Raw genomic sequence first — 27,157 nt, forward strand, 5'->3', positions numbered from 1 at the left:
GATTGAAAGATAGCTCCACGTATTAATACTACTCGTGATTACGCCGGGGTGATCATCTTGTTCCTGTCGTCCGCTCGACCTTTGATTGAAACTTTCGGAATTGCATTCCTAGTCTCGTAGGGTAGGTCGACGCGAGGATCCGTCGCAAATACACATTATTGGGCAGAATCACCAACCTAACTTAGCTCAAGCCCTCGTCCCACCGTGATGATAAGACTGACCATTCACGTGTATTTGCGCCATCATGTTACATGGATGCACCACTAGCTTATCCGCCCCCCTCCCAGCGGGGAAGCGAATTTCGGAAACCAAGATAACTACTCTAAGCTATCGCTGTTCAGAGCTTCATCATATCAGCTGTATCATTCTTTGCTTGGTAGATAGGGTATATATTGACAGGCCTCAACGCACGTCTGTATCCATCAGATCTCGTACCAATCCGCTTTTCTTCCATTTTTCAGCCTACCAACAATGACCGAATCCATCAGCATCCCTGGTACCGTCCACCTTGTGGATCTGGACCATGACATGCATGCTCGTCATGCCAGTTCATCTGCCGACATTGTGCTGAACCCGACTCCATCCAAGGACCCCAATGATCCGCTGAACTGGACTCCCCGTCGCAAGCTCCTCTCACTGATTTGTCAGAACCTGTACGTCATGACGTGTACTCCACCGTGCTGCAAGACAACTGACGATATGTAGATACACCTGGTTCGCTGGCTTTGCAGTGTCTACCGTCTATTCCGTCCTTGTACCCCTCTCCGCTCAATCTGGCGTTTCCATCGCAACCCTCAATGAGGGAACGGGATACATGTTTCTCTTTCTTGGTTGGAGTCTTCTTTTCTGGCAGCCTTTCTCTTTGCGCTATGGCAAACGCTTGACGTATCTGATCTCCATCCTTGGAGCGATAGTGAGTGGTCCTCTTTATATGCTCTGTATACATTACTGACTTCTCATCGCTTAGGGCACCAGCATTTGGAGGTTGGTTTTGATCTTGAACGTGATATCTTTCCGTTGACTAACGATATCTTAGTGCGTATGTCAGCAGCAATGGCGAGTGGCTAGCAAAGTGCATTATTCAAGGCTTCTTCATTTCGCCCATTGAAGCTCTTCCAGAGATCTCAGTAACTGATATCGTAAGTGTCCAAACCACGGATGAAAGCCTCTACTAACGGGCGTAGTACTTCACCCACGAGCGCGGTACATACATGGGAATTTATTCATTCGCCCTCGCCGGCAGCAACTACTTTGCCCCAGTTGTATGCGGCTTCATCGCCGATCACCAAGGCTGGCAGTGGGTCTTTTACTGGCCCGCTATCTTCCTGGCGGCTGTGTTTGTCTTCCTCTTCCTCTTCATGGAAGAGACGAATTACACCCGCGAACTTGTTTCTGAGGACAGTACTGAGGTTTCTCTCTCCCAGGGTGAGATCAAGAATGAAAAGAGTGATTCTGTAGCTGCAGACACGCCGGCTGCGGAGAACGGCGAGGTTTACAATACCCCCAAGACCTTTTTCCAGAAGATGTCGCTTTGGCAGCCATCGCCGGGACAAAACATGCTCACGCGATCATGGCGATCACTGAAGTATCTGACCTGGCCTGTTATCTTCTACGCCGGCTTCTCCTACGGTTCATACCTCATCTGGTTCAATGTTCTCAACGCAACGGCCTCACTGATTCTTTCCGGCGAGCCTTACAACTTTAGTTCTTCCATGGTTGGCCTGAGCTATCTTGCTTGTTGCGTTGGTGTCATCATTGGAGCTCTGGTTTCTGGCAGACTTAGTGATATTCTGACCATCAGACTTGCCCGTCGCAATGGAGGCATCATGGAAGCTGAAAGTCGCCTTTGGCCATTTGCCATTTGCGTCGTCATGGTACCCTGTTCACTGATTCTCTGGGGTGTCGGAGCTGCCCATGGAGTCCATTGGTTCGGACTTGTCTTTGCGATGGGATGTCTCGCCTTCACCAGCGCTGTAGGCGTCACTCTCAGCGTCAACTATCTCATTGATAGTTATCATGGCATCAGTGGCGATGCAATCGTCACGGTTATTCTCATTCGCAACACCATGTCTTTCGCAATCAGCTATGGGTAAGTCTCATTCCAACGGATCTTTTCAGTTATCGCTAACAGCGTGATCAGCATCACCCCTTGGATCACTCATCTTGGGTATCAAAACTGCTTCATTTCCGCAGCTTTTGTCGGAATGGCAGCCTCCTCTGCGTTCATCATTATGATGGTCTATGGCAAGATGTTCAGAACTCGTAGTGCTGAGAAATATTATGAGCTGGCTGAGGATGGTCAAGCAAGCCACTGATGGAGAGATGGTAATACTAGTTACTTTCTGTAGTGAATGGAGGAGAGAGTCGTCAGACCTTAAAAATATTGGCATTTGAGAATATCTAGAACCTCATAACATGACATTCTTAATTGTTGTAGCTCTCCAGACGCGTATTCACAAGTCCCAAACTCACACTTCCGCTTTCCATTCCTTCCCACCGACCTTGATAAGTCTCACTGGTGTCTTGATAACAACATTCAGTAGATCGAGATACGCAACAAGGAGCTGATTGGGCGAATGGGATCTTGATATCGGCTATCGTTGTGCCAAGCGTCTGGCAGGATCACTGTCCATGTTAACCCCGCATCCCAACAACTCCACCGCGAAGCTATCGTCCAGTGACGTTGGAGATGATCAGCCCCAGATAACGCTGACGCAGGCCAGGGACACAGGTTAACCTGTTTAGGTCAAGATGTCCCTGGTCACACGCCAACGTTAGATTCAAATAGCGCCTGAAGCTCCTCCCTTGCCCGCCGTCTCCAATAAACACCTTCATAAATGCCCCCGCCCGCGATTTCTTGTTTGTGTCCAGACCCAGAGATGCGACGATGACCGATAAAATTAACACTTCGCGGAAGAAGTTACGCACAAAGACTGGTTGCTTTACATGTGAGTCGATAGCATGCGGTCGGTCGTGTTGCTAACATTTAGATAACCAGGTAGACAAAGACGAAAGAAATGCGACGAGAAGACCCCGATCTGCGACTTGTGCCGATCTTCAGGGCGAAAATGCATATGGCCGTCAGCAAGCGATTTACTCGATCGTCGGTACTCCCACCATAGCGATTCACGGCACCAAGATCGTAGCCTCAAAGAACAATTACCTGAACCCGATGATGATGGCCTTTTCTTGATACCCAGCTGCAGCAATCAGCCCTTACAGCATGCTCCCTCGCCCTCAAGCCCATCGACTACATACGAGATGGATTCTGTCTGTCCATTAGACCTCCTATCGCAAGCAGCCACCGTACACCGCGTGCTCTCCAACCACCTAGAGCTACGCGTCTCAGATCACTTCTCCGATAAATACTTTTCCCTCCTCCTACTACCAGACTGCTACCGCGGATTCCACGATGGCTGGCTTACCGAAATCAAGCAGCTCATGGTAACTCACAAGAGCTTGTACTACTCAGTATTAGCTTGTGCTGCATCACACATATTCCTCACCGACTCCGTCTGGGAAATGCATCCTCTTGCATTATCCTATTACGCTGAAGGGGTGAAAGAACTTCAGCTTTTACTTGGCAAAGTTGCTCAATATGAGAACCACGACGCGCTCCTCATGTCTGTGATGCTACTTTATCTCCACGGTGTACGTCCTCAAATGATCATACATAAAGTCAACTACTGACAGTAAAAGTGCTTAGGATGGGGCACGCATAGTGATGTTGCAAAGCACGTCAATGCTGCGACGCGTATAGTCACTTTGAGACTGCTTGACAAACCGGCCGGTATTCAACGACTGTTTGACAGACTCGCCCTCGAAAGTGTCATCTATCAGCAGTTCCTGCTCTCAACAGGTCTATGGTCAGAAAGCAGCCAATCTGACTTTGTGTTCGACCCGGATTTCTGGGATAGTGTTGAGAAGCTCCTCAACAGGTCCTCACTCTTATCAGGAGCGCCCTGGAATGTTGAAAGTCCTGTCTTAGGGGTGCCGTTGTCTTTCTTCCGCACAGCCATAATCTTACGAGAGTGCTACCGCTCGGGTGTCAGTTTGGATCCCGCAGTTTTCAGCCAAATACAGCAAGAGGTGCAATGCTGGGAGGCACAACTCTGCGATCCGCACTCGGAATCCATTTACACTTCCACCGATACAGTTAGAAAGATACCCAGCTCGAAAATCAGAGACGAAACATATTTATATGCTTTAGTTGCTTCTCTCCTGCTGGAAGAGATTAGTGAGAATGGGAGTAGAGGGACTATGCCATCGGTGGTATCCAGGGATAAGTGGCAGATAAAACTGTTCCTACGAATTCTCGAGAGTCACCAAGGTAGTCGAGAATGGGCAAGATCATATGCGGGTAATTGGCCAGCGTATACCTTGGGAGTATTTCTTTCTTCACCTGAAGATAGGCTGGTGGTGAAAGAAGACCTTGAGGCTTCGTGGGAGGTCACGAGGATGACCTATGCCCTGAGATATTGCCGTGATCTAGATATCATTTGGAAGTCGAGATACTAATAGGTGGTGAATATCCTGGAGACATATTTATGTGGACCTTCATGAATCACCGGTGAGCCCCAAGTACATAATCACAATATGCACTTCTTCATAATACGAGAAAATAATTCAAGCGCTTCTATATCTACTTTTACTTTTATCTAAATAATGACCTGGTGAGTGGCAGGCTTCTCATCCTCATGGCCGAAGATGTTGACGTCCCAGCGAGGCTTGTCTGTTAAGAGATGGTCAGCACTGAACTTGGTGATGATTATTGGGGTTGAACTTACTAGCGACGTAAGGAACGTTGTACCGGCGCTGCTCCTTGCCGACCTGCTCGATCTCGCGGATATCGTCTTCAGACAAGTCGATCTCCTGGAAGTTCTCGGCGATGCGCTTGGGTGTAACAGACTTGGGGATGACACTGTGGCCACCAACCTGGGCCCAGGCGAGACTATACTTTTGTTAGCCACGTAAAGAAGTGGAGCATGGAGATGATGACGACTTACAGGACTTGGGTGGGTGAGACGGGTTGACCCTTCTCCTTGGTCAATCGCTCGGCGACGGCCTTGATCTCGGGGTAGGTGAAGAGGAGGGGAGCGTTGACCATGTTGTTACCGAAAGCCTGGGCATGAATTAGTGTCGATTTCTCGATTTGTTTAGCTGTAATAACTTACAGAGTATGCGGTAACGTGGATGTTCTTCTCCTTGCAGTAGTCAATGAGATCCTTCTGGATCAGGAGAGGGTGGCGCTCAATCTGGTTGACAGCAGGGACAACTCCAGTGCCCTTGATAATTGCCTCGAGCTTTAGGTTGTGTTAGCTGTTTACTTCCGTGTGAGAGATAGACTAGAAACACTACTTACGTGCTCCTTGGTATGGTTGGAAACACCGACGGCGCGAGCCTTGGACTTGGGCAGCTCAGTAACAGCTGTACAGAGAGAGGTTAGCCGCATGAATCAAGAGTCTAGACTGGATAAGCTAAACTCACCCTTCCATGTGTCGACGATGGAGATGCTGTCATCGATCACGACGTCACCATCGGGCTGGTTTCCTCCGGTGAGAGGGAACAGATCCTGACCAATAGGAGCTCCAGAGTTCTTGAAAGAAACGGGGAAGTGGATGAGGTAGAGATCAAGGTACTCAAGACCGAGCTCCTGCAGGCAGTCGTCCAGCGCAGCCTCGACCTGCTTGGGGTCGTGCTGCGAGTTCCAGAGCTTGGAGGTGATGAAGACATCCTCTCGCTTGAGGCCAGGGATCTCAGCAAAGGACTTCTTCAAGGCCTCGGCGATCTCAGGCTGGTTTCCGTAGACCTTGGCGAGATCCAAGTGTCGATATCCAACCTTGAGAGCCTCGTAGACACCCTGACCGACCTCACCGGGGGAGGCTTGCCATGTGCCGTATCCCAAGAGACTGAAAACAATTAGCTCATCCTTCTCCACTCATTTTGGCGGGTTTGCTTACGGGATCTTGGCGCCGGTGCTGAGGGTGAAAGTCTTGCCTTGAGACATTGTGAAATCGAGTGATTTTAAAGGGAATCTGAGTTGGAAGAATGAGAAAAGAAAGACGGGAGAGTATTTATGTTTGAGGAGACAGGGATATTTTACCTACAGCACATCAACCCCGCTATCTGGGCATGTAAGACTGATGGATCTGTGAAAGGGCGCTAGAGCGCGCTACTCGAAGCGCTCCAATCTTGGCTCTTTATGGCCGCCTCAAAGCAAGATCACGAGCGAGCTCCCCGCAGTGGAACTCGAGTCAATATCCGCCTCATTCATCTTCACAGCCCCAAGATTCGAAACTGTCAACCGGTCCAATCAGATACTCGTAAAACGGATGGATCTGGAGCATCTCTGTAATTTGCCCGGCTGATGAAAGTCACCAGCGTTGGTGATTGATTGCAGCTCGGTATCTAAGATTCAACTTGCCCAAATCCAAGTAATAAAGCGCATTGGCAATCCAGCAACCAACAGAAGGTCTCAGGTGCTGTGGAGGAGAAATTTGAAGGTATTGGCTTCTTATCAAGACCTATGACGCCGCCTTACGGTCTGAGATGCGATTCTGATACTAGTCGTTATATACCAGATTTACGCATTATATGTCTAGAAATGGGCCCCCGTTCTCTTTTTCCCAGTCTTGCATTTATTCAGCGTCTCTGTTGGTGAGCAACTACAATGACGCACTCTGGATTGGCTGCAGTTCCCATTAGCTCGTTTTAGGACTAGATCCACCTGATTAGATGGCGACATGACGATAACGATAACAATTTAAGAAAAAGAAATGGTCAGCAAAGGAGAGACAGCCAGATATATTGATGGCAATAATACACTTCTCTTTTTTATTCTTTTTTATTCTTTTTATTTTTTCCGCCCTGATTGCGCTTCGTTTCCAAGTCCAATATTGCATTGCTTGTTAAAGTGGCTTCCTGAAATGATCATCAAATCATGTATCTCACGGTCGTCAGCCTACATGCAAAACAACACTGAAGACTGAGATACCCGGCAATAATTTGGATGGTGCAACTCTATAGACCAGCGTTTGGCGATTTACACACTGAGTTGGCAGTATACTCAATTTGAATATCTGCCTATTCGGAATGCTCAACCATCACCTTTACTTTTCTTCTCGGTCTTTAGGGACATGCGCGCGCACTTCGATCTCAACTCGCATGTCGTCCAGAGCCAAGCGAGGAACCCCCAAGGCTGTCCAGGTTGGCTGATGATTCGGACAATACTTCTTGAGGCAGCGAACCATCGTCTCAATTGCCTCGCTATTACAAGGCAGGTGGTGTGACCTTAGAAAGAAAACATCCTCCCAACCGCGACTACCCGCTGCCTTCAAAGCACATTCCACGTTGTCGAATGCTTTCTCAATCTGTATCACAACATTCGGGTCGATCTTTTCTGTCTCTCGGTCCCAGCCACCTGATAGCAATTCAGCAACACAACTTTCATTTCTAGGAGTCAATCATACCTTGCCCAGAGCATTCAATGATGTCTCCGACGCGGACGGCTTGGCTGTACCAGAGGTCCTTCTTGGCGCGCTCGCCATAGCCTTCGTAGGCAGTGTAGGTAAGGTGAGACATGATTGCAATGGCGTGTTTTATTGAGCTTTGTACGTTGCTGAGTTGGGAGAAGAAAAAGAAGAAATTTGATTGATCATGAAATAAAGATCAGTGAGTCAGTCAGTTACATCACGGAACATAATGCCGAGGTGGAGGATGACAAATACGGTTGAGTGGTAATATTGGTAGACTACCTATATTCGGGCTAGTCAAAAGACTCTAATGGAGCTTGAAGCTTAGGGATGCCTGGTAGTCTTGAGCAAGCAGGGTAAACTGATCTAAACGAACGCCTGCTAAGATATAATAAACTGGCTAAAGTCTTTTTGTGACATAGGATCGGGGACCCCAAGCTTTCACAAATTGGCTTCAATCCCTGCTTCGTGGATAACTGGGCTATTCAGATGGGTGGAGCCTGGAGGTCGATGGTCTACCATCCGAAACTAAGCGTGAGGCCAATGTCAGCCAGTAGATGGCATCCATGCGGGACCTTGACCGTTCTCGCCTCGTGAGTGAGATATTCTTTGGTTTTTCAGTACCCCGCGAGTTGAGGTCTCTGATCCCTATCGACGAGCTTGGTCACCGACTTGACATACAGGCATAGTTTCATTGGTAAGCTGGGTTCCGAAGAGCTTGTAGTTAGACTGGTAACTCTCAGTCACTCAAAGCGAAAAGGGACTGCATTTCTTGGCAGTTCACCTTGGCTTCAAGCCGATACTTGGAAACATGCTGCGAGTCGGAGTGCACTATAAAGTGCTCGCTCTATTGAACGATACCAGAACTACAGCAATCTACAATCTGTCCGTTGCAAGTACGCTCAGGTCAGGCATTGCGGCCAACAAGTCGTCTTCGTTGACGTCGGACAACAGGTTGGACGACCTTCATAGTTCTCCAGAATAGGGTGTTGCATCACGCAAAATAACAACACCGGGGGCATCCATAGTTTTCTGATTTGTAATAGGTTTGAGAGTTTAATACTATGGGAAGGTATGCACAGTAGGTCCATTTCTATCCAAAACCCGCAATAACCAACAGGAACTACCAAGAAGATCTTTTAGACATCTTTGCCAACTCGCCCTGTTACCTAATACCGCCATCCGTACTCCAGGTGGACAAAAGTCTACAGGGCTGTTGGTACTCTGGAAAGAGCTCAAGGAAGCCCGGGAATTTCAGGGGTACCAACTCCAGGAAGGCCACCGGGAAGAGGAGTGGGCAGGGGAACAGGCAGCCCAGTGGGGAGGCCAGTGGGAAGAACAGTTGGTAGACCAGAAGGCAGGCCGCCAGGGACACCTGGAATACATCTTTGGACCCCAGCCACGAGTTCGGCGAGACTATATCCTATCAGCTGACCATTTGTGATAGAAAATAAACAGGGGCATCAGGCTTACCAGGTTGCGACATCGGTAAGAGCGGCGGCACCAGTAGGGTTGATGTTCTTGATACAGTCGGCGACGCTGGTGATACTCTCAAGACAGGCAGGATCGATAGAAGAAACCGGGAGCTTGGGCGTAGCAGCTCCAAGAGCTAGGGCAGGAAAGACGAGCATGGTGGAGACCTTCATGGTGATGATTTGATAATGTCCTTGAGATTGAAGTGTTTGTGTTGCAAAGTGTTGATTATGTGTGCTGTTGATAGGGTTGATGGGAAGGGAAGGGGAGATACAGCTTCTTTATAGTTGCCAACGGACACTGGAATTGCCTCAGAAGTGGAGTTCAGCTATCATTGTCCATTCTCCATGATGCTATCATACGTGAGTCTTGGAAGGAGGTAATTCGATTCCTCCCGGGTTTGTCAAGTGTGGAGTTGAAATCATATCGCATGATAGATGCGTTGCTTGCCATCACCGTATTGGTATAGTTGGTCGTAGATTTGGATATCTATGTAGTAGGATTAAGGTTTCCTTGGTGCGCTGGGTTCAGAACTTGATCTTCTGGTATGTGACTGTTCAACTTGGTAATTCGGATGATTATCGTTATTCTCTTAACCTTCTGGCTACTGTCTATGTCATAGCCTCCTGACAGAACGAAGACAACACCGGTTGTTGGCCAAATATAACATTAATTCCGGTGGGGCCAAGGTACCAGTGCCGAATCCATTTGCCTAATTTACTCACAGGGATCATCTATCTCCTGTATTTCTCTAGGTGAGTGAGAGGTAGTTCATCAATGTCGATTTGGGTCCATATTACTCATTTGAAATTTTACAACTTTCTAGTCATTGCCCAGTCTTTAGTTCGCCTTCCAAAAATGAAGGATCATTCACCAGAATGTAGGCGATAGCTGAAATAGTGCTCAGATGAGAGGACTCTGGATGAATCGAATACTACAAGGGAAGGTCAAAAAATGGCGCGGCATTTTGATTCTGAGACACCAAGAACCAGTCGCTGCTGAGACACCAGAGCTAGTCAATTTACGTGGCAGTATATGAGACAACAACTGCCGACACATATGCGATATGCAGAGAGTCATTAATGCCTGAATCATAAGGACCCACGGTGAGCTGATCATACTCGTGAATGCCAAAATCTTTCGCTACGCAGCTGAATGCTCGCCGATCTTCTGCTATTATGCATGGCCGAATAGCTCGCTTAAGTGAGTTTACGCTAACATGCATGGGATCATTTCTTGCCGAGGACAGCCTGCAAGCTTGAGACCCGTACTAACATTGAAGATATCATTCTACTAAGCAAGTACAAAGTTTCGATAGTCAAATGAGCTTGCTGCTATCACAAATTCGCGGTCCATCGCAACATGAAAATATGCGTCACGGATGAGGCTATACCAATCTATTCCCTGAACTGACCGCAAGATGAGACAGAAGTGGCTTCCAAACAACACCACAATTATATCACCAGGGTTCATGGAGAATGGCCCCATGCCCATGCCTCCACTTTCGTTAGCAAAAAAGCGATGATTAGAGCTTGGGCTTCTCATTGACTTCGAAAAAGGAGCTTTGTATTGTATAAATCTGTCAATACGGCTCCCTTCATATATGAAGCCATCGGGAACTGGTCTCCGTTCGAATAGAGCTCGCATTATGTTAGCAGACTGGGCTAGGGCCGGGTATGAAGGATCTTCCCCGGGTGTAGCTGAGTCATGTTCCATGACAAGAATCCTGCACAGTTGAGTCTTGTCCGTTGCCGAGAAGGGGCGACAGAAATCACATATCTCAGTGAATATTCACCCAGCCAGGTAATGACTCTCTGAGAACGATAATGTTTCTCATCCATCATTAAAACCTGAACCTTCTTTTCTTCAAGCGACTGCTAATTTACGAAGGGCGCATCAATCCATAGCCTCGAAGGCTTGTTTCTGAACGTAGCACGGCTTCAAAGTGAGGGCAATTGTCGAGACTGATACTGAGGCGGTTATCTGTACTACCCCAACAATAAAACGGAGCTTCATAAGGATCTGATTCATTCAATGGGGCATGATATAGTTCACAGCAAACCAGAGCGTTCCATACCCCAGGCGCAAGCCTTAGTGGACGGATGCTGTTGGGTTGGAGCGACTTGTAAATATAATCCATCGTGTTTCTGGTACATGAGGGATGACTTTTGGGGTTACATTTGCATTTGCCCCCTCTTATGTGATTTTATTGGCAAAATCTTGGTATCCGTACTCCACGTTTACCGTTGGCCTCGCTGCAGGTATTCCCCGTTAATCGTGATAAGTCATACGCTACTGAAAGCCATGACGTAAAAATACAACACAAACTGGTCTACAGCAAGGACCAAGGGCTTTTGACTGCAATCTTATCATACTCATTTGTCACACTCATTGGGCGTTTGCAATCCACACCAGCTGGGCCGATCTAGACTACGAGAGTCCGTCTTAGTCCAGCCTGGGGAAGCAAAAAGACTCGGGAGCTTGATCCTTAGTGATAAAAGACTCAGATAGCTTGGTAAAAGATTAGCCTAGATTTAGGATCGCTTTTGCTAATTTTGTTTTAATATCCTGTACTAACATCCGACGTTCATTTACTCCCTGAGGCCGATCCCGCCTCGGATTATTTACGTCGGGCCATTCATCGGCTAGACATATCTCTGGCTCTCGTGCGATACACTGCTACTTGCGCTTCAGTATGGCTTAATTCCCAGTCAGGTTGCAAGGATGGAAAAAGTATCGGCAATGACTCCGAGATCAGCATGGCGAGGTTCAAGATGTGTCTTAGCGCCAGCCTTCCAGTCCGGGGAAGCGGGGCATTAGAGTGCCGAGTGGTCTCCGTAATGTAGTATCCTTGACTACATCTTTAGCGATAGATCTTCAATTCCCGTGTATAAATACGTAAATGCCAAGTCTGAGCCCGATACACCCATTTTAATTTATATCTTGCTTCCTCACCTCAATCGTGTATTGCATTACCTTCACTCTGTCTTGTTTACTCTGTTGCATTGCCTAACTATAACCATGAAACTCAGCACGGCTGTCAAGTCAGTATGCTTCTTCCTTCTTAGCCACAGCACCATTTTTGTAGGTGCAAAAGCCCCACAAGGGTTTCTTCAGACGTGGCCTATTCCCGATGGCGTCCCTATCGCGACCTCTTACGATGTCAAAGCCCGTGTCCCAGGCGGCAAGTGGCAAAAGATCGAAACATATCAGCCAGTTCTCAACGAGGTCAACTTCACCACCGGCGGTTCCACCAGGCATAACTCATCTCTGGCCTATTTTGATTTCAACGGTACTGTAGAGATCCAAGCCAAATATCTCAAAGATCAAGTTTCCAAGGCCGTCATCAGACCCTACTCTCTCAACTTGACCCCAAAGAAGTCTGGCTCCGTTATCACTTTCACCTTGGATGAGCCGCGAGATATTCTTGTTCAAGTCAACGATGGCATCTTCGATGTTCTGCACATCTTCACCAACCCTCCTGATACGAATGTCCCATCGGAGGATGATAAGGATGTCCTGTACTACGGTCCTAGCTATCATAAGCTCAACTCTACACTCGAGGTTGGATCTGGCAAAACTCTATATGTCGCTGGCGGAGCAGTGGTTTCAGCTCCCGATATCACAGTAACCAACTCGAGCGACGTAACCATACGTGGACGAGGCCTCTTGTACAGTCCAAAGGGAAATTCTGTACAGGTTTACCGATCCAAAAATGTCTTGATCGAGCGCCTGGCCGGCATCAACTTCCTTCCTAGAGCTTACGAGTCAAAGGACGTGACATTCAGTCATTGGCGCGACTTTAGCGCTGTGCAATGGGGAGATGGAATGGACGTGTACTGCTGCGAGAACGTTCTTATTGATTCCGTCTTCTTGCGCAATTCAGACGACTGTATCGCTGTATATGCTCATCGGGATGAATGGTACGGAAACTCTACCAACATCACCATCCAAAATTCAATTCTATGGGCTGATGTCGCGCATCCGATTAATATTGGAACCCATGGCAATACTCAGGACCCCGAGGCCATCGCAGGTCTGACTATTCGCAACATCGACATCCTCGACCAAAGAGAGGGACAGGTTGACTACCAAGGAACCATTGCACTCAATCCCGGAGACGGTAATCTTATTCAAGACGTCTTGATTGACGACGTGCGCGTCGAAGATATTCGCGTTGGCCAACTGCTCAACTTCCGAGTCATGTACAATACCAAGTACAATACTTCACCGGGCCGAGGAATCAAGGACGTGTTGGTGCGTGATTTGAAGTACACTGGGACAAAAGCCAGCATGTCTATCTTTGTCGGTTATGACGAAGACCGGACAATCAGCAATGTTAGGTTCGAAAACCTGGTTATCAATGGGAAGGTCATCTCGGATAACATGCAGAAGCCGGGCTGGTACTTGACTGCGGACTTTATTCCGGCATATGCAAATGAGCATGTACATAACATGACTTTCACGTCAGCTTGAGAAGTTGTATTGTTGGCGATTCATGTTATTTTGCTGAACAGGCTGCCACTCGCCGCGCAATTTTATATATTACAGTATTTTCTTTTCTCACAGCTTTATTGGGCATTGCTCCTGCATCTTGTCAGACTCACTGTGACCAATAAGTAGCAATATATTATATGTAGTCCTTTTTAAAAAGTCCCATAGTACATGGTGGAAGTTATGGTATGATGAGACGTAAATTAATCACAGGCCCCAGTTACCAAAGGCATTGTGATCCCGCACGACAAAAGTGAAACTTTTGAGCATGAGAAATAATGGAAACCTGTAGCCTCAGAATATAAGTAGGCACCATGACCAAGGAAGCTATGGAACTTAAATAACTAAGGTGAAAATACCATACGGTTCACAATCCTCAATCCATCATCTATCTCCACCTCTACAACATCACCGTCTTTGAGAAAGCTCTGCCTGAAATATCCCACCCCAGATGGCGTGCCCGTCATGATGACCGTTCCACGCCGAATAGTTGTACCACGGCTCAAATGAGCGATAAGCTCCCGAACCGACCAGATCATGTCCGCCGTGTCTGTTTCCTGCACCGTCTCCCCGTTCACTATCGTCTTGAGATGTAGGGCTTGTGGGTCAGGAACTATGTCGGGACTGTAGATAGCTGGGCCTATGGGTGCAAATCCATCAAAGGACTTGGCATAGCAGAACTGACCTCCTGAAGCATCGGGGACTTGGAAATTCCTTGCTGAGACATCATTGCCTGCTGTATAGCCAAGTACGTATTCAAGAGCATCATCAGCAGACACGTTCTTGGCATCGCGACCGATGATAACGCACAGCTCCCCTTCATAATCCATATGAGACTGACAGTCTTTGTGCACGCGCACATCATCAAATGGTCCAGCCAAAGCATCGGAGGGTTTGGTGAAAAGAACCGGATATTTTGGAACCGTCAACTATGGATGCGGGAGTAAGCTTGGGGGCAATAAATAGGTAGCACAAAATGATAGCAGACTAAAAGTGATCTCAGACATAACCAGCGCCGGTACAATAGAACTCACATTTGCCTCTTTTGCGTGCTTCTGGTAATTCAGCCCGACACAAAGTATGATGGGCGTAAACTCGAGAGGGCAAAGAAGCTGGCAAAGACTGTTAGTCTTACATATCTGCAAGCTCGTTGCTCTGGTCACATACCTTCGGGACTGTAACAACTTGATTTGTCGGTTGAAACCCTTGTTCCAAATTGCCGGTCAGTTTTTCAACCTCGTAGCCACCTTGGCTGGTGTTGATGAGGTTTCCATAATGACTGGAACCGTCTTCTTCAAAGCGAACAAGCTTTTGAAATCCCATTTCGACGGCATGCACAAGCAAGATAGAGATGAAATAATTTCTTGGTAATAAAATACGTCAAATAAGTACGGGCCCCTTCGGCAGTTATAAACTTTGTTACTATGCGCCCGCACGTTAGCGGACCACGGTCTTCAACGGTTTTGCCGGCCGAACCCGACCCATCCGAAGTATTGATGGGAGACTCAACTTTCTTCTTACCCATTTCTCAATAGATAAAATGCACAGAACTTTCTGAATCTCAAAATCAAGAGTTCTCATTCTGGATTCCAATATCGATTTCCAACTCAATCATATTTTCACATTCATAAAATGACTGCAGCTGACAAGATCAAAGTCGTGCGTCTTGTTGCCGTGCACTACCAGCACCCCGACCTCGAGTCGGCTTGTGCATTTCTCCGCGATTTCGGAATGTCCGAGGTTCTCCGAGAGGACAAGCGCATCTATTTTGGCGGCTACGGTCGTGACCCATACCTGTACATTGCTGAACAGTCCCCCACCGCACGTCGCGCATTTCTTGGGGGAACGTGGGCAGTTGATTCACTAGATGATCTCACCAAAGCTGCTTCCAAATCAGGCGCTTCAGCAATCCTGGACGCTGAGGGGCCTGGTGGGGGAAAGAAAGTCACTCTCAATGATCCCAACGGATTTCCCATTACATTCATTCACGGCCAAGCTTTAAAGGAGCCTCAGGATCATCCAGCAACGCGAGCTTTGGATAAAGAGTCGCCAGTGATGAACCATGCTCTGGAAAAGCCGAGAAAAGGTCGTTTCCTTCGATTCAATAAGGGGCCGAGTCCAGTTCACAAGCTAGGCCATTACGGCTATATTGTGCCCAAGGACGATTTCATCAAGACGCGTGAATGGTACCAAAGCCTGTTCAACCTGGTGACATCCGATTCTGTTTTCAACCCCGAGACCGGTGAGGATTCAACTAGCTTTATGCACATTGATCTCGGTGAAACCTTTACCGATCACCATGTAACTATCTTACCACTCAGGTTATTTGTCTACGCTAACAAGTACCCAGAGCCTGTTCTTGGGCGCAAATCCAACCAACGGGAAGGCTTTTGTCCATCATTCGAGCTTTGAGATAAACGACTTCGACTCGCAAGCCCTCGGGCATAATTGGCTCTCTGAAAAAGGCTACACTAACTGCTGGGGCATTGGCAGACATGTCTTGGGCAGTCAGATTTTCGATTACTGGTAAGAAATAATACTTCTCGTTACCTGCTTCGAGTTCAAGCATCTAACTTAGGCAGGTTCGATACATCGGGCAATATTCTGGAGCATTATTCTGATGGCGATCTTGTGAATAAACATGTACCTTCTACCAGAAGTCCTGAAGCTCCTGATTCGCTTCATATTTGGGGGCCTAATGTTCCTCTCACCTTTATTACAGGACAGCCAGATAAATAAGACATGTATATAAAGAGTTTTGTTAATTGATATTTAAAGCTTATGACATCTTGACGAGATATATTAAACTTTAGAATTCTTAAATAAATATCCTAAAAAGGCTTAAGTTTATATTTTTTAAATAATTATAAATAAAATTAACTTTGATTTTATTTTATTTCTTAAAAAAACTAATAAAAATAATAAAAATAAATAACTTCTAAGACAATATATTAGTTATTGCTAAAATTAATATAAATTATAAAGTTTTATGTTTTTAAAATAAAAGATTAAAGCTTTATATAATTGTACTTAAAATTATAGTAAGAATTTAATAGAAATATACTTTTTAATAATTTTATATTTATATTTTATTTAAAGAGTTCTAAAAGGAGATGTTATATATAATAACTTTTTACTAAATACTAAAGGTGTCTGCTAAAGGCAGAACTTATTTCAGGCAATAAGAGTAGAAGGGAAGATTACTCAAACTTGGACTGGCATGCGCTGACCCATTGGGAGTTAGTGGTTACGAAACAGGCTGAAAGGATCACAAGACTCATACCCGAAATTCCAAACTGATGTCAGCCACCAAACCAAGGCCGGTCAAAGTCGGCAAACCGGACTCCCGTCTCCGCATTCCTTTTTGGTAGATCACAGTCAGCTTACTCATATATCTACTTATCTCAGGTTTCGTTAGAACGGGACCAACCATTATTACACTCAAATACTTGGGCTGAGATCATTACGTATATACTATCATCAAGTCCTTACATATAAAAGATGAAGGTTGTTATCATAGGAGCTGGTATCGGAGGACTGGCGCTAGCTGTTGCCTGTCGACGAGAGAATCTCGAGGTGGTTGTTCTCGAGCGTGCGCCGGCCCTAGAGCCTGTAAGTGACCCCATCCTCAAAGCGAGAAAACGTCACACGCGCCGAATGTCTCGTTGCTAAGACACAGAAGCTTGGAGCAGGAATCCAAGTTCCACCCAACGCCGCGCGCGTGGCTCGTCAGTTGGGAGTTCTTCCTGCTTTGAAAGAAAAGGGTGTCGTCCTGGATTCCATCGAGTACGTGAGATACACCGATGGAAAGGTCCTCTACAAAATGGACAAGAATTACGTTCGGGACTCGTTTAGGGACAGTTGGCTGTAAGTATAATGACGCAACGTCCTCCATGGCGCAGATGCTAAGGATTGCCATCCAGTGTAATTGCTAGGGCAGATCTTCATCAAGCCTTCTGGGACGCTGCAAAGGAGGCCGGTGCAGAGCTGCGACTCGGCTCAGAAATGACCAGTATTGACTTTCAGAATTCATGTGTCAATTTGGTTGGCGGTGAGGAAGTGACTGGCGATGTCATTGTTGGTGCAGACGGTACAGTCGGGCCTCATTTTTGCTACGTATTACGCATGGCTGACAGTGCGGCAGGTCTTTATTCTCGGGCTCGTGACCTAATATTGGGCAGAGAGTCCCCAGCAACAGAAACAGGAGACTTGGCATATCGATGCACTGTTCCAGTAGAAATGCTCAAAGGCCTCAACGACCAGGCCTTGAGCAGCCTCCTCGAAAAGAAGACTGCGACATGCTGGATGGGCCCAGATAGGCACTGCGTTTTTTATCCTCTGAAAGGCGGTAAAGAGTACAACTTGATCATGCTCCGTCCCGATAACCTTCCTAAAGACGTGCGACGGGCACCCGGAGACCTGAACGAGATGAGGAGTAGCTTCGAAGGCTGGGACCCTCGGTATGTTTTGATAATACATCTCTGTTCGCCCTCTCTAACATGCTCAAAGGTTGACCAAACTGATTTCTTGCGTTCCGTCAGTGCTGAAGTGGAAGTTATCCCACCACAAGGAACTTGAGAGCTGGGCATGCGTGAGTTAAAACAACCGTTCTCCGACAGGCCGAATTAACAGAAACTCTAAACAATACTGTTTTAGGAATCCGTGGTACTTCTGGGAGATGCTTGCCATCCAACTCTACCATATCAAGCACAGGGTGCTGCCATGGCAGTTGAGGATGGAGCTGTGCTTGGCAAGCTTCTCGGCTTGCTAAACCAGTCCGAGGTATACAAATCTCAGGCACCGCGCCGCTTATCAAATATGCTGAAGCTCTACGAGAGTCTGCGAAAGGCTCGGACGTCGAACAATGTGCAAGGGGCAATTTCAAATCGATACACGTATCATTTACTAGACGGGCCTGAACAAGAGGCAAGAGACGCTTGGCTTGCTTCTTCCAGAACTACTCCCCCTCCTGATGGACAAACACTTGGGGATCATGAATATCTTAAGACTATGTTGGCTTTTGATTGTGTTACAGATAGCATCGAGGCTTTTAAGGAGTGGGAAAGAAAACTTACCAAGTTAGCTAGACAGCTGTAGTTAGCTACTGCCACAGTCCCATATACTGAATAGATATGGCTTTCAGTGTTGAATCTAGTTGATAGCCCCCATTTCCGGAGTTATGCACAACCCCCGACTTATTACACGTCAGGATTTGGTGGCCAATCTTAGTATTACGTAGCACTTACCCCCTGTACTTAATTAACACTTAATAACAACAAGTCGCTTCAGAACCATCCTACAACTAAGGGTTATTGCAAAATTACACTAGCGTTGTAGATGTGACTTAATTTCTCCATGTTAGATGGTAGGTTTAGTTATGATGCAATTTAGTTCCGTTACCCTAAAGTGGAGACGGCAAAACCGTGCTTTGCCGCCCTGCCTCTTCGTTTAGCAATGGTCAGTTCCAGACCGCTGGCTTGCTTACGCCAAACTACTAAGCTCCAAATGGCTAACTGGTACCAGGAAATCCGAATGCACGGGCAAGCGGACTGCCGAGGACAACGGGTTAGACTCCCTGATTCGTAGAACACGCAAAGGAGAACAATAACAAGAAGTAACAGTTGTAACACTATACAATAACCATCACAGTTGAACAGGACTTTATTAAATTCATTTTCGTTTGTAAAGTTGAGGTCATATAATTCTAGGTGCGCTCTTGTCTAATATCAACCCGCATGGCCCCTCCCACAGCATCACTGCATGATCACTGACTCGAATATCCTGTAGATACTGTTAAACCATGGAGGCCATGCTCAGAAGTCCAACCAGATCACTGTCGGATAATATTATATTCAGACCTTACAAGCATGGCCATCGCGCTCCTCGTGCATGTTTGCGCTGCAGAGCACGCAAGGTCAGATGTGACGGGGCACGCCAGGGGTGGCCATGCAGCAATTGTACGTGGCATCAATGCGAGTGCAAGGTCGGAAGCCGAAAGAATAAGTATGCTGGTAAAAAGTACCGGTAAGACACCTTTTCTTCCCTACACGTTGTATGGCCTCCACGGTATATACTGTAAACTTTACTGACATGTCTAGTCATGGTAGCAGCCCCATTGAGCTCGTCAAAAATCTCAATCGCACTGGGATAACTGCCCTTTTGGGTACTCAAGACCGGGCAGTAAAGGCGAACAATGACTCGGTTATCTTCCCACAAAATGAGCACCGAAACAACGTTCCTAGGCCAGGGCCATCACCTGACAAGTGTCGTAATCGAGAATTGATTTGTATTTGTAAGTGAATCGTGGAGCACTTAAGAATTAGTTCCTGATCATATCAGGCCCGGAAACTAAGGCGTTTTCTGCAGCAAGTTGCGTTGATCCCTCTGTTCTGAGTTCCCCACCAGGACAGGCATATCATGTATATGATGGATCCGAAGAATGCGCCCAGCCACCATCTGTTGTTGAACTGGAACCGTTTCTGATTCCACTTCCCCAACGAATACGAACAGACGACATTGCCTATCTCAAATCAAGAGGTGCCCTTGCAATACCACCTTTACAAATCAGAGATGCTCTGCTCCGCTCATACTTCACCTATGTTCACCCTTTCATGCCTGCCATTGACATGGACGAGTTCCTTAGAGCTATAGAGTATGGTGGAAAGAATCAAAGGATCAGCTTCCTCTTATTCCAAGCTGTGATGTTTGCAGGGGCTGCATGCACCCCGATGTGCTACTTAGAAAAGCTGGGGTTTAGCTCTCGTAAAGGGGCACGAGAAGAGCTTTTCATTCGAGTTCGGGTAAGCTTCAGACCTGACACCGCTCCGAATAGATTATAACATCATTCTCAGTTGTTATATGATTTGGATTACGAGACCGATCGACTTGCACTGGTCCAATCTCTCCTGCTCATGACTCTATGGTACAAGTCACCAGAAGAGCATCGAAATACCTGGCACTGGCTCGACGTCGCTATCTCTCAAGCCTTTGCAATGGGTCTTCATCTGGATCCGGACGAAACAACACTTTCCCATAGAGAGTGCATTTTGCGCCGAAAGGTCTGGTGGTCGTGTTATGTTACTGATAGACTAGTGTCTCTCAACATAAAACGTCCCCCGAGGATCCGAGACGATGACTTTCACGTCACAATGCTGCTCGGAACCGACTTTCAACCCAATCTTCCATTAGAAGACTGTCAAGTTCGATTGAACGATATGTGTCCTTACGTCGCAGACACAAAGTTACGTTCAACACTGGGTGGACTATTCGTCGAACTTGCATGTCTCTGTCAACTCATGGATCCCATTCTTCGACTACATCGCTCTATACAGCTCGGCGAGAATAACACATTGCTATCCTGTAACTCTGAGAAAACCAAATTCAACGGTTTTCGACTGATCAGCATCCAAAACCTATCGGCCTTGAAGCAAAAGATGACAGAATGGATCGATTCAACGCAGAGTATCTGCAACTACGAACCCTCAACAGGTTCTGAGTTTACTTATACCACTTACTTACAACAAACCGCTCTTCGTTTGACCTTTCAAGCCGTGATGCTACAAGCACACAGGTTAACAATTATTCTATCTGAGGAGCATGATGACTACGCAGAAGCTGAAGAGGCAAAGAGCGGCATACTCGATTCCGCAAGACAGATCTCTAATCTGGCTAGCGAAGTTGTCGAGAAGGGACTTTGCAGCTTTCTCCCGGCTTCTATCTTGGGGGTTTTAGTGAATGCGACAGCAGTATTTATAAAAAGCATTATGGATCCTGGTGAACCACGAAAGTCAGAATCGGAAGAGCGGTTCATGCAATGCCTGGAAGCCATCACTATAATGGAAGAAATATACGAACCTGCCAGAATGGCAAGGCAGACTATCTCTTGGGCTCTAGTAGGACCTTGGAATGCCAGCAAACTCTCCAGTATAGAGATGAATCAAGCTGAAGTTATGCTCGCTCATCAATCACAAACGCCTTACTCAAAGGGAGAGTCTAGCAGTCCAGATAGCCTTACCAGCCATGACACAGAAACGAACACTCCTTCAATAGCGACAAGTTTATGGTCTTCAGATCTCGACCACACAGGAGAGTTCGGCACTGTTTTGAAGGCGTGGGGCTTCATAGCCAATGAGGAAGTGATGATAGAGCATCAAGAGGCAGAAATAGACGGGCTCAGTGCGATATCGATGGAAGGGTTAGGTGTCTTGAATGACTTTTTTTTGTCAATTGAGTTTAGAAAGCTGTCTTATAACACGCGTAGTACATAGAGGCTTCTTTAGGCTAAAGTTCCTTTATTCCAGCATGCTATGATGAAGCTTATACATGGTGTGCTGCACTTCTGTAATATTAGATGTAGCCAACACTGTCAATTCATTCTTGAGCTGATATGGACTAAAGCCTATAGCTCAGACAGTACCAAGATTTGCTGACGATGTTTCCAATCTTGTAGCGGTTACATAAAGTCCAGTGCACTTGTCTGATTGCTTTCTCACTGAATTTGAATACTATTAATTCAGTCAAGACGGACCAATGTCTCGAAGATTATTAGATTGGACTACATAGTAGGCTTTGCAATTTCAGAACGTCATCGATCTCAAATATAATGATGTGGTAATTATCCTTCGCTTGTAATTTAAGATTATTTTTAAGGAAGAAGTCTGAAAGATGGATGAGAATGGCCAAGCTTGGCTTGCTCGTCTTCACTGAGGCCAGCCAACCTGTGGTCCCTACGGCCTGCTTCTCTAGCCTTGTTCTCCCAGATACAGTACAAAGTTCCAAAGGCCGTCACAATTACCGCAGCAATCTGTCCACCCACGTTAATTGAATGTCCAGTGTGATACTCTGGCCCATCTCGGGCCAGGTAAGTCCATCTAAGCTCATGATTAGTTTCAGTAGACACGACGGAGGCTGGATACTTGCGTTGCTATCAACCCACCAAGGGTTCCGATGGTAACGATATACGCACTGGTGACGGCTCGTACTGAAGAAGGGGCTGCGTTATTGATAGCCCAGGTCAGGTACGCCGGCCCAGAAGCCCCGGCACCGCAAACGATGAGGAAAACACCGAAATACTTGACTGCGGCCTTTGTTTCCCACCGAAGAATGATGGCCCCAGTGGCTGAGATTGTTGTCAGTAAGATGATGAATGGTCCGCGCCTTTTGGTCTTGTCGCTGACATAGGCGACTGAGAAGCATGTGATGAATGCAAGAAAGTTCGGGGGAACTGTCATCAGCTGCGCCTTTGTAGCAGCCCATCCAAGGTCTCGCAAGATAGTTGGTAGAAAGACAGCAAGTCCCTGAACCGCAATGTTGATCAAAAGGAATCCCAAGCCACAAGTTATGTTCATCACTGATGACAAAGCTTGTTTGACATCTCGCCGGGTGACTTTGACTTGTTCTGATTCTTTGTGATCTCTCAACAAACGTAGGATGGCGATCTGGCGCTCTCTCTGGTTCAGGAAAGATGCCGTTTGGAGAGACTGTGGCATGAAAGTGACTGCCAACAAACCAATAAGCACTGTAAGAAGCCCCTCAAAGAAGAATATGTTTCTCCAGGTATGAATCTTCATGGAGGATACACCCCAAGGTTCAATTCGAGACAGGACTGTGGCGAGAAGTCCACCAAAGGCCCCTGCAAGGCCTGTAGCTGAGACGAATAGACAAATCCGTAGCATGAGCTCATGTCTCTTATAGAAACAGCTGAGCAGGAAGGCTATACCGGGCATAGTACCGCCCTCAAAAGCGCCGAGTAAGACTCTGAGGACAAGCAGCGATGCAAAAGAGCGTACAAACGCTGTGCAAAGAGAAACAAGTCCAAACCCCGTAACGAGGAGGGGTATGTAAAACTTGGGGCCGACCTTCTTCAGGATGATGTTGCTAGGTATTTCGACAAGGATGTATGCTATGTAGAACGCGGATAGAGCCCAGTTGAACCTGTAACCAACGAGTTCGAGGTCCAGAGCCATGCCCTCGATGCGGGCGTTTCCGATGTTTGCTCGATCCAAGAACTATCGAGAGTCATAGGTATTAGCATTACAGAGCTTGGTGAAACAGCGACGAAGGCGGATGAGTAGACACACTTACACAAAGAAGGTACAGGAGAATTGACAATGGGACGATGCGAAAATCGATCTTGCGCCGAACAGCAGCTTCTTCGGCTTCTGACCATTCCAAAAGGTCGATGTTTTGGGGATTGTCGTTGCCTGTATGTGAAACATGCATGGCAATTGGTTCACCCTTGGCCATATCAGAGAGACCTGGTAGTCTTAGTTAGTCATACCGACAAGGAGATTTACGCAAGTAGAAATAAGAAACGGACAGGTTTCTGTGCTTGGAGGCATATTGTTGAGGACAGGGCGATGGATGAGGTTGAAGTCTATTGTCAAAGCTGTTTTCGATATAGATACGGATCTTTAATTGGAAGTTGCAGAGCGTGGCCAAGGGGGTGTTTTTAACTTGTATCAGAGCACACAGTACTTCCTTTGACCATCTTAGACTATCTATGTTCAACCCATCGTTTCTACTGTGATGTCGGAGAATGTGACCAATTGCTAAGCCGCTAATTGTTGTTGGTGTACCGATGGCTGAATCTACCAACGCTAAGTTTATTGAAATGCGGGGTAATAAGCGAGAGATAGCAAACTCGATCTATGAAATACCAAAGCGAAAGTTTTGTCAGGACGGTTTTACCGACCTTTGCCGTGTCAAGGGTGGGCCTGGGTCTTGATGTAACATAGCCTGACCAGCCAGCAGTGCAGCTAGCCTAAGCAAGTCAGGTTTGGAGGGTTATTTATTACGCCGGCACCCATTCCTGAAAAAAGCACGGAGATCCGTGTTCGTCCGTGACGTGGCTGGGTGTTGGTATTCCGTAAATTCTATCCGCATTGCCAAGAGCCAGGAATTCCGAAAGAAGAGCCCATTACTGCAACGGCATATCTCGGCGTCCTTGGTGATTCTGTGCCCGAATCCCGCATGGTTGGAAAACATAATTCGCCAACTAAAGTCTCTGCCTGCGTATACTGAGCAGCTGGGTTTAGGCTTCGGAGGACGAGTCCATGTGACATAAACCAACCGATCAGCTTACTCTCAACAAGGCGGACGACTTACATCATTCTGCTATTCACGAAAGTTAGCACTTCAACCACAATGGCACAAGACCTATCTGCTGCAAAGCCGTACAGCTGGCGTCACCCTCACCCTGAATTATCGCGCCTGGATACCTTTCGGAGACACATCAATCGAGCATACAAACTCGATCTCAAGACATATGCGCAGCTCCATAAATGGTCTGTAGATAATATAGAAGACTTCTGCAAAGAAACATGGATGTTTTGTGGTATTATCTACAGCCAACCGCCCGATGAAGTTGCAAATGGCATCTCTGTCATGTGGCCTCGGCCAGAATGGTTCCCCGGCGCCCGACTCAATTATACAGAGAACCTGCTGTCTGTAGGGCTGGCCCAGCACCCTGATTCAATTGCCATATCAGCTTGCCTCGAGGCTGGGGTCAATTGGCGGCACTCGAGCTGGGTACAGCTTCGGCGTCAAGTTGAACACTACGTCAGTGCCCTCGAAGCACTAGGTGTGACGACTGGCGACCGTGTTGCAGGTTAGTCGGCATCATGGACTGCTGAGACGTAACCGCTGATAATCGCTTTCTTAGCCGTCTTGACCAACTCGCTCGAGGCAGTAGTTTTGCTTCTTGCTGCTGGGGCCATCGGAGCCATTTTCTCCTCTACTGCTCCCGATATGGGTGCTGAAGGTATTGTTAACAGGTATTCCCAAGTCCGACCTAAAGTTCTTTTCGTCGACACCGAGGTTGTATATGCGGGCAGGCGACGTGTCCTCAAGAACAGGATGATGGCCGCGGCAAGTAAATTAAAGCAGCAGGTTCCAGAGCTCAGCCAAGTCGTCGTGGTCAGTGGTCCAGCTTGGACCAATGGATCATGGTGAGTCCTATATGCCGTCGAATGCAAAAATGAATGATTAGCTGACACAAAGATATTGCTCTACGATAGCATGCGCATGGAGGAATTTCTCAACGTACCAATCCGACCGTTACGATTCAAGCAATTGCCTTTCGATCACCCCATCTATATCCTTTATTCGTATGTTCAGAGGTCCATGACATTCTCAACATAGCCTGCTGACACCTGCAAGCTCTGGTACAACCGGAGTACCAAAATGTACCGTCTAAATACTTTCTATCAAAGTCACATTCTAACATCTGTTCTAGGCATTTGCCACTCAGCGGGTGGAGCCCTCTTACTACAGAAGAAGGAGTTCATCCTTGCCAGTAACATGTCCTCTGACTCTGTCTATTATCAGTATACTACCGTGAGTTTTGCCTCAGAATGAAATGGGGTCAATGACTAATGTGATGCGATATGCAGACTGGCTGGATGATGTGGAATTATCTAGTTGGAGCCCTTAGCGTTGGTGCTAGAATCGTTCTTTATGACGGGAGTCCGCTGTACCCGAGTCCAGTTGACCAGATACGCCAACTGGAACAACAGGGGTGAGTTTGTCCGAGCAACATGACACGCACTTGCTGACCAAAGACATAGGGTGACTCACTGGGGTACAAGCCCGAAGCTGCTAGCAGCATTAAAGCAGTCGGCTCACAAACAGCGCTTCATCTTGGACAGCCTCCAGCTAGTCATCTCTTCTGGGTCACCCCTATCGCCCGAGATCTTCAGATGGTTCTATGATACTTTCCCTGGCCATGTTGGCCTTTTCAGCGGTTCTGGGGGTACAGATCTTGTTGGTAGCTGTGAGTCCTCCACATAATCCCCAACAGCGATCTTGTTTAACCATATGGGTAGTTTTAACCGGTACCTTTCTTTCCACTATACATGAAGGGGAGCTCGCAGCCCCACAGTTAGGTATGCGAATTGAGATCTGGGACCAGGATGGTAAAAGCATTGACGACACTGGTGACGCCGGAGAGCTCATAATCTCGACACCTTTTTTCAGCATGCCAACCACATTCTGGGGTGAAGATGGGGACTCAAAGTACTATAAGGCCTACTTTGAAAGATTTCCCGGTGTTTGGTGTCACGGAGACTTTGTGAAAAGGAACCCAGCCACTGGAGGCTATGTCATCCTAGGGCGTAGCGATGGAGTTCTTAACCCTGGAGGTATGTCCATCTTCAGATCATAAACCATGCCCTTTACTGACTCTCTCTCACAGGTGTTCGGTTTGGAACCTCCGAGCTCTATAGCGTAGTGGACAAGTTCACCGACGTTGCAGATTGTATCGCAGTGGGACGCCGCCTCCATGAAGGAGATGACGAACAGGTCGTTCTTTTCTTGAAGATGAAGGAACCGACCTTCAATCAAACGGTGGACAAGATCCGCGACGCCATAAGACAGAATTTAAGTCCTCGTCACGTCCCTGCGCGGATCGTCGAAGCTAAAGATATCCCCTATACACTCAACGGAAAGAAAATGGAGACACTGGTCAGGGATATCCTTTGCAAACGGAAAATTGGAAATCTTGGATCCGTGGCAAATCCAGAGTGTCTGCGCGAGTATGAGAAGTTTGCGGATATGCCCTTTGAGACTACGTCTGCAAGATTGTGATGAATGCGCAGATGGGGAGGGGAAGGGTACTGACATTCGGAATGAAACGGTTAGTATATGGAGGCGCGTATGCCAGTAATTCTGTATCCATTATAGTCTTCCTTAGATTCTTTGAATTGAGACTTATCGCTAGC

At 47.1% G+C, this 27,157-nt stretch overlaps 12 protein-coding genes; 7 read left to right on the forward strand and 5 right to left on the reverse strand.

Moving 5' to 3' along the window:
- Nucleotides 1-471: 471 nt before the first annotated feature.
- Nucleotides 472-2,315, forward strand: FFUJ_12802 (related to transporter protein HOL1; the record flags this gene model as incomplete). XM_023582452.1 has 6 exons in its annotated part: nt 472-653; nt 706-913; nt 968-984; nt 1,037-1,139; nt 1,185-2,089; nt 2,141-2,315. The coding sequence occupies 6 exons, from the start codon at nt 472-474 to the stop codon at nt 2,313-2,315; spliced, it is 1,590 nt and encodes a 529-aa protein (XP_023435177.1).
- Nucleotides 2,316-2,887: 572 nt separating this feature from the next.
- FFUJ_12803 (uncharacterized protein) lies at nt 2,888-4,518 on the forward strand (the record flags this gene model as incomplete). XM_023582453.1 has 3 exons in its annotated part: nt 2,888-2,948; nt 2,999-3,651; nt 3,700-4,518. The coding sequence occupies 3 exons, from the start codon at nt 2,888-2,890 to the stop codon at nt 4,516-4,518; spliced, it is 1,533 nt and encodes a 510-aa protein (XP_023434984.1).
- Nucleotides 4,519-4,658: 140 nt separating this feature from the next.
- Nucleotides 4,659-6,007, reverse strand: FFUJ_12804 (related to members of the aldo/keto reductase family; the record flags this gene model as incomplete). XM_023582454.1 has 7 exons in its annotated part: nt 4,659-4,732; nt 4,788-4,951; nt 5,007-5,122; nt 5,175-5,303; nt 5,363-5,427; nt 5,488-5,909; nt 5,961-6,007. The coding sequence occupies 7 exons, from the start codon at nt 6,005-6,007 to the stop codon at nt 4,659-4,661; spliced, it is 1,017 nt and encodes a 338-aa protein (XP_023434985.1).
- Nucleotides 6,008-7,109: 1,102 nt separating this feature from the next.
- On the reverse strand, nt 7,110-7,581 carry FFUJ_12805 (related to L-PSP endoribonuclease family protein; the record flags this gene model as incomplete). XM_023582455.1 has 2 exons in its annotated part: nt 7,110-7,420; nt 7,470-7,581. 2 exons carry the CDS (start codon nt 7,579-7,581, stop codon nt 7,110-7,112), a joined length of 423 nt encoding a protein of 140 aa, XP_023434986.1.
- A 1,126-nt stretch (nt 7,582-8,707) lies between these two features.
- FFUJ_12806 (uncharacterized protein) lies at nt 8,708-9,118 on the reverse strand (the record flags this gene model as incomplete). XM_023582456.1 has 2 exons in its annotated part: nt 8,708-8,888; nt 8,946-9,118. 2 exons carry the CDS (start codon nt 9,116-9,118, stop codon nt 8,708-8,710), a joined length of 354 nt encoding a protein of 117 aa, XP_023434987.1.
- A 2,848-nt stretch (nt 9,119-11,966) lies between these two features.
- Nucleotides 11,967-13,421, forward strand: FFUJ_12807 (related to endo-polygalacturonase; the record flags this gene model as incomplete). Its single annotated transcript, XM_023582457.1, has 1 exon — nt 11,967-13,421. The coding sequence occupies one exon, from the start codon at nt 11,967-11,969 to the stop codon at nt 13,419-13,421; it is 1,455 nt and encodes a 484-aa protein (XP_023434988.1).
- A 362-nt stretch (nt 13,422-13,783) lies between these two features.
- FFUJ_12808 (related to bifunctional 4-hydroxyphenylacetate degradation enzyme) lies at nt 13,784-14,762 on the reverse strand (the record flags this gene model as incomplete). XM_023582458.1 has 3 exons in its annotated part: nt 13,784-14,368; nt 14,474-14,551; nt 14,607-14,762. 3 exons carry the CDS (start codon nt 14,760-14,762, stop codon nt 13,784-13,786), a joined length of 819 nt encoding a protein of 272 aa, XP_023434989.1.
- Nucleotides 14,763-15,071: 309 nt separating this feature from the next.
- FFUJ_12809 (related to 2,3-dihydroxybiphenyl-1,2-dioxygenase) lies at nt 15,072-16,178 on the forward strand (the record flags this gene model as incomplete). XM_023582459.1 has 3 exons in its annotated part: nt 15,072-15,740; nt 15,790-15,965; nt 16,022-16,178. 3 exons carry the CDS (start codon nt 15,072-15,074, stop codon nt 16,176-16,178), a joined length of 1,002 nt encoding a protein of 333 aa, XP_023434990.1.
- Nucleotides 16,179-16,940: 762 nt separating this feature from the next.
- Nucleotides 16,941-18,536, forward strand: FFUJ_12810 (related to salicylate hydroxylase; the record flags this gene model as incomplete). XM_023582460.1 has 5 exons in its annotated part: nt 16,941-17,051; nt 17,074-17,306; nt 17,363-17,899; nt 17,949-18,030; nt 18,096-18,536. The coding sequence occupies 5 exons, from the start codon at nt 16,941-16,943 to the stop codon at nt 18,534-18,536; spliced, it is 1,404 nt and encodes a 467-aa protein (XP_023434991.1).
- A 770-nt stretch (nt 18,537-19,306) lies between these two features.
- On the forward strand, nt 19,307-21,706 carry FFUJ_12811 (probable cutinase transcription factor 1 beta; the record flags this gene model as incomplete). XM_023582462.1 has 4 exons in its annotated part: nt 19,307-19,491; nt 19,538-19,731; nt 19,779-20,239; nt 20,291-21,706. The coding sequence occupies 4 exons, from the start codon at nt 19,307-19,309 to the stop codon at nt 21,704-21,706; spliced, it is 2,256 nt and encodes a 751-aa protein (XP_023434992.1).
- A 377-nt stretch (nt 21,707-22,083) lies between these two features.
- Nucleotides 22,084-23,779, reverse strand: FFUJ_12812 (related to permease of the major facilitator superfamily; the record flags this gene model as incomplete). XM_023582463.1 has 4 exons in its annotated part: nt 22,084-22,309; nt 22,371-23,446; nt 23,523-23,695; nt 23,758-23,779. 4 exons carry the CDS (start codon nt 23,777-23,779, stop codon nt 22,084-22,086), a joined length of 1,497 nt encoding a protein of 498 aa, XP_023434993.1.
- An 805-nt stretch (nt 23,780-24,584) lies between these two features.
- Nucleotides 24,585-27,023, forward strand: FFUJ_12813 (related to acetoacetyl-CoA synthetase; the record flags this gene model as incomplete). XM_023582464.1 has 9 exons in its annotated part: nt 24,585-25,047; nt 25,102-25,387; nt 25,457-25,546; nt 25,599-25,624; nt 25,675-25,775; nt 25,832-25,956; nt 26,006-26,211; nt 26,264-26,578; nt 26,632-27,023. The coding sequence occupies 9 exons, from the start codon at nt 24,585-24,587 to the stop codon at nt 27,021-27,023; spliced, it is 2,004 nt and encodes a 667-aa protein (XP_023434994.1).
- Nucleotides 27,024-27,157: the final 134 nt, after the last annotated feature.

This window comes from Fusarium fujikuroi, chromosome FFUJ_chr08, assembly GCF_900079805.1.
Source record: "Fusarium fujikuroi IMI 58289 draft genome, chromosome FFUJ_chr08".
NCBI lineage: Eukaryota > Fungi > Ascomycota > Sordariomycetes > Hypocreales > Nectriaceae > Fusarium > Fusarium fujikuroi.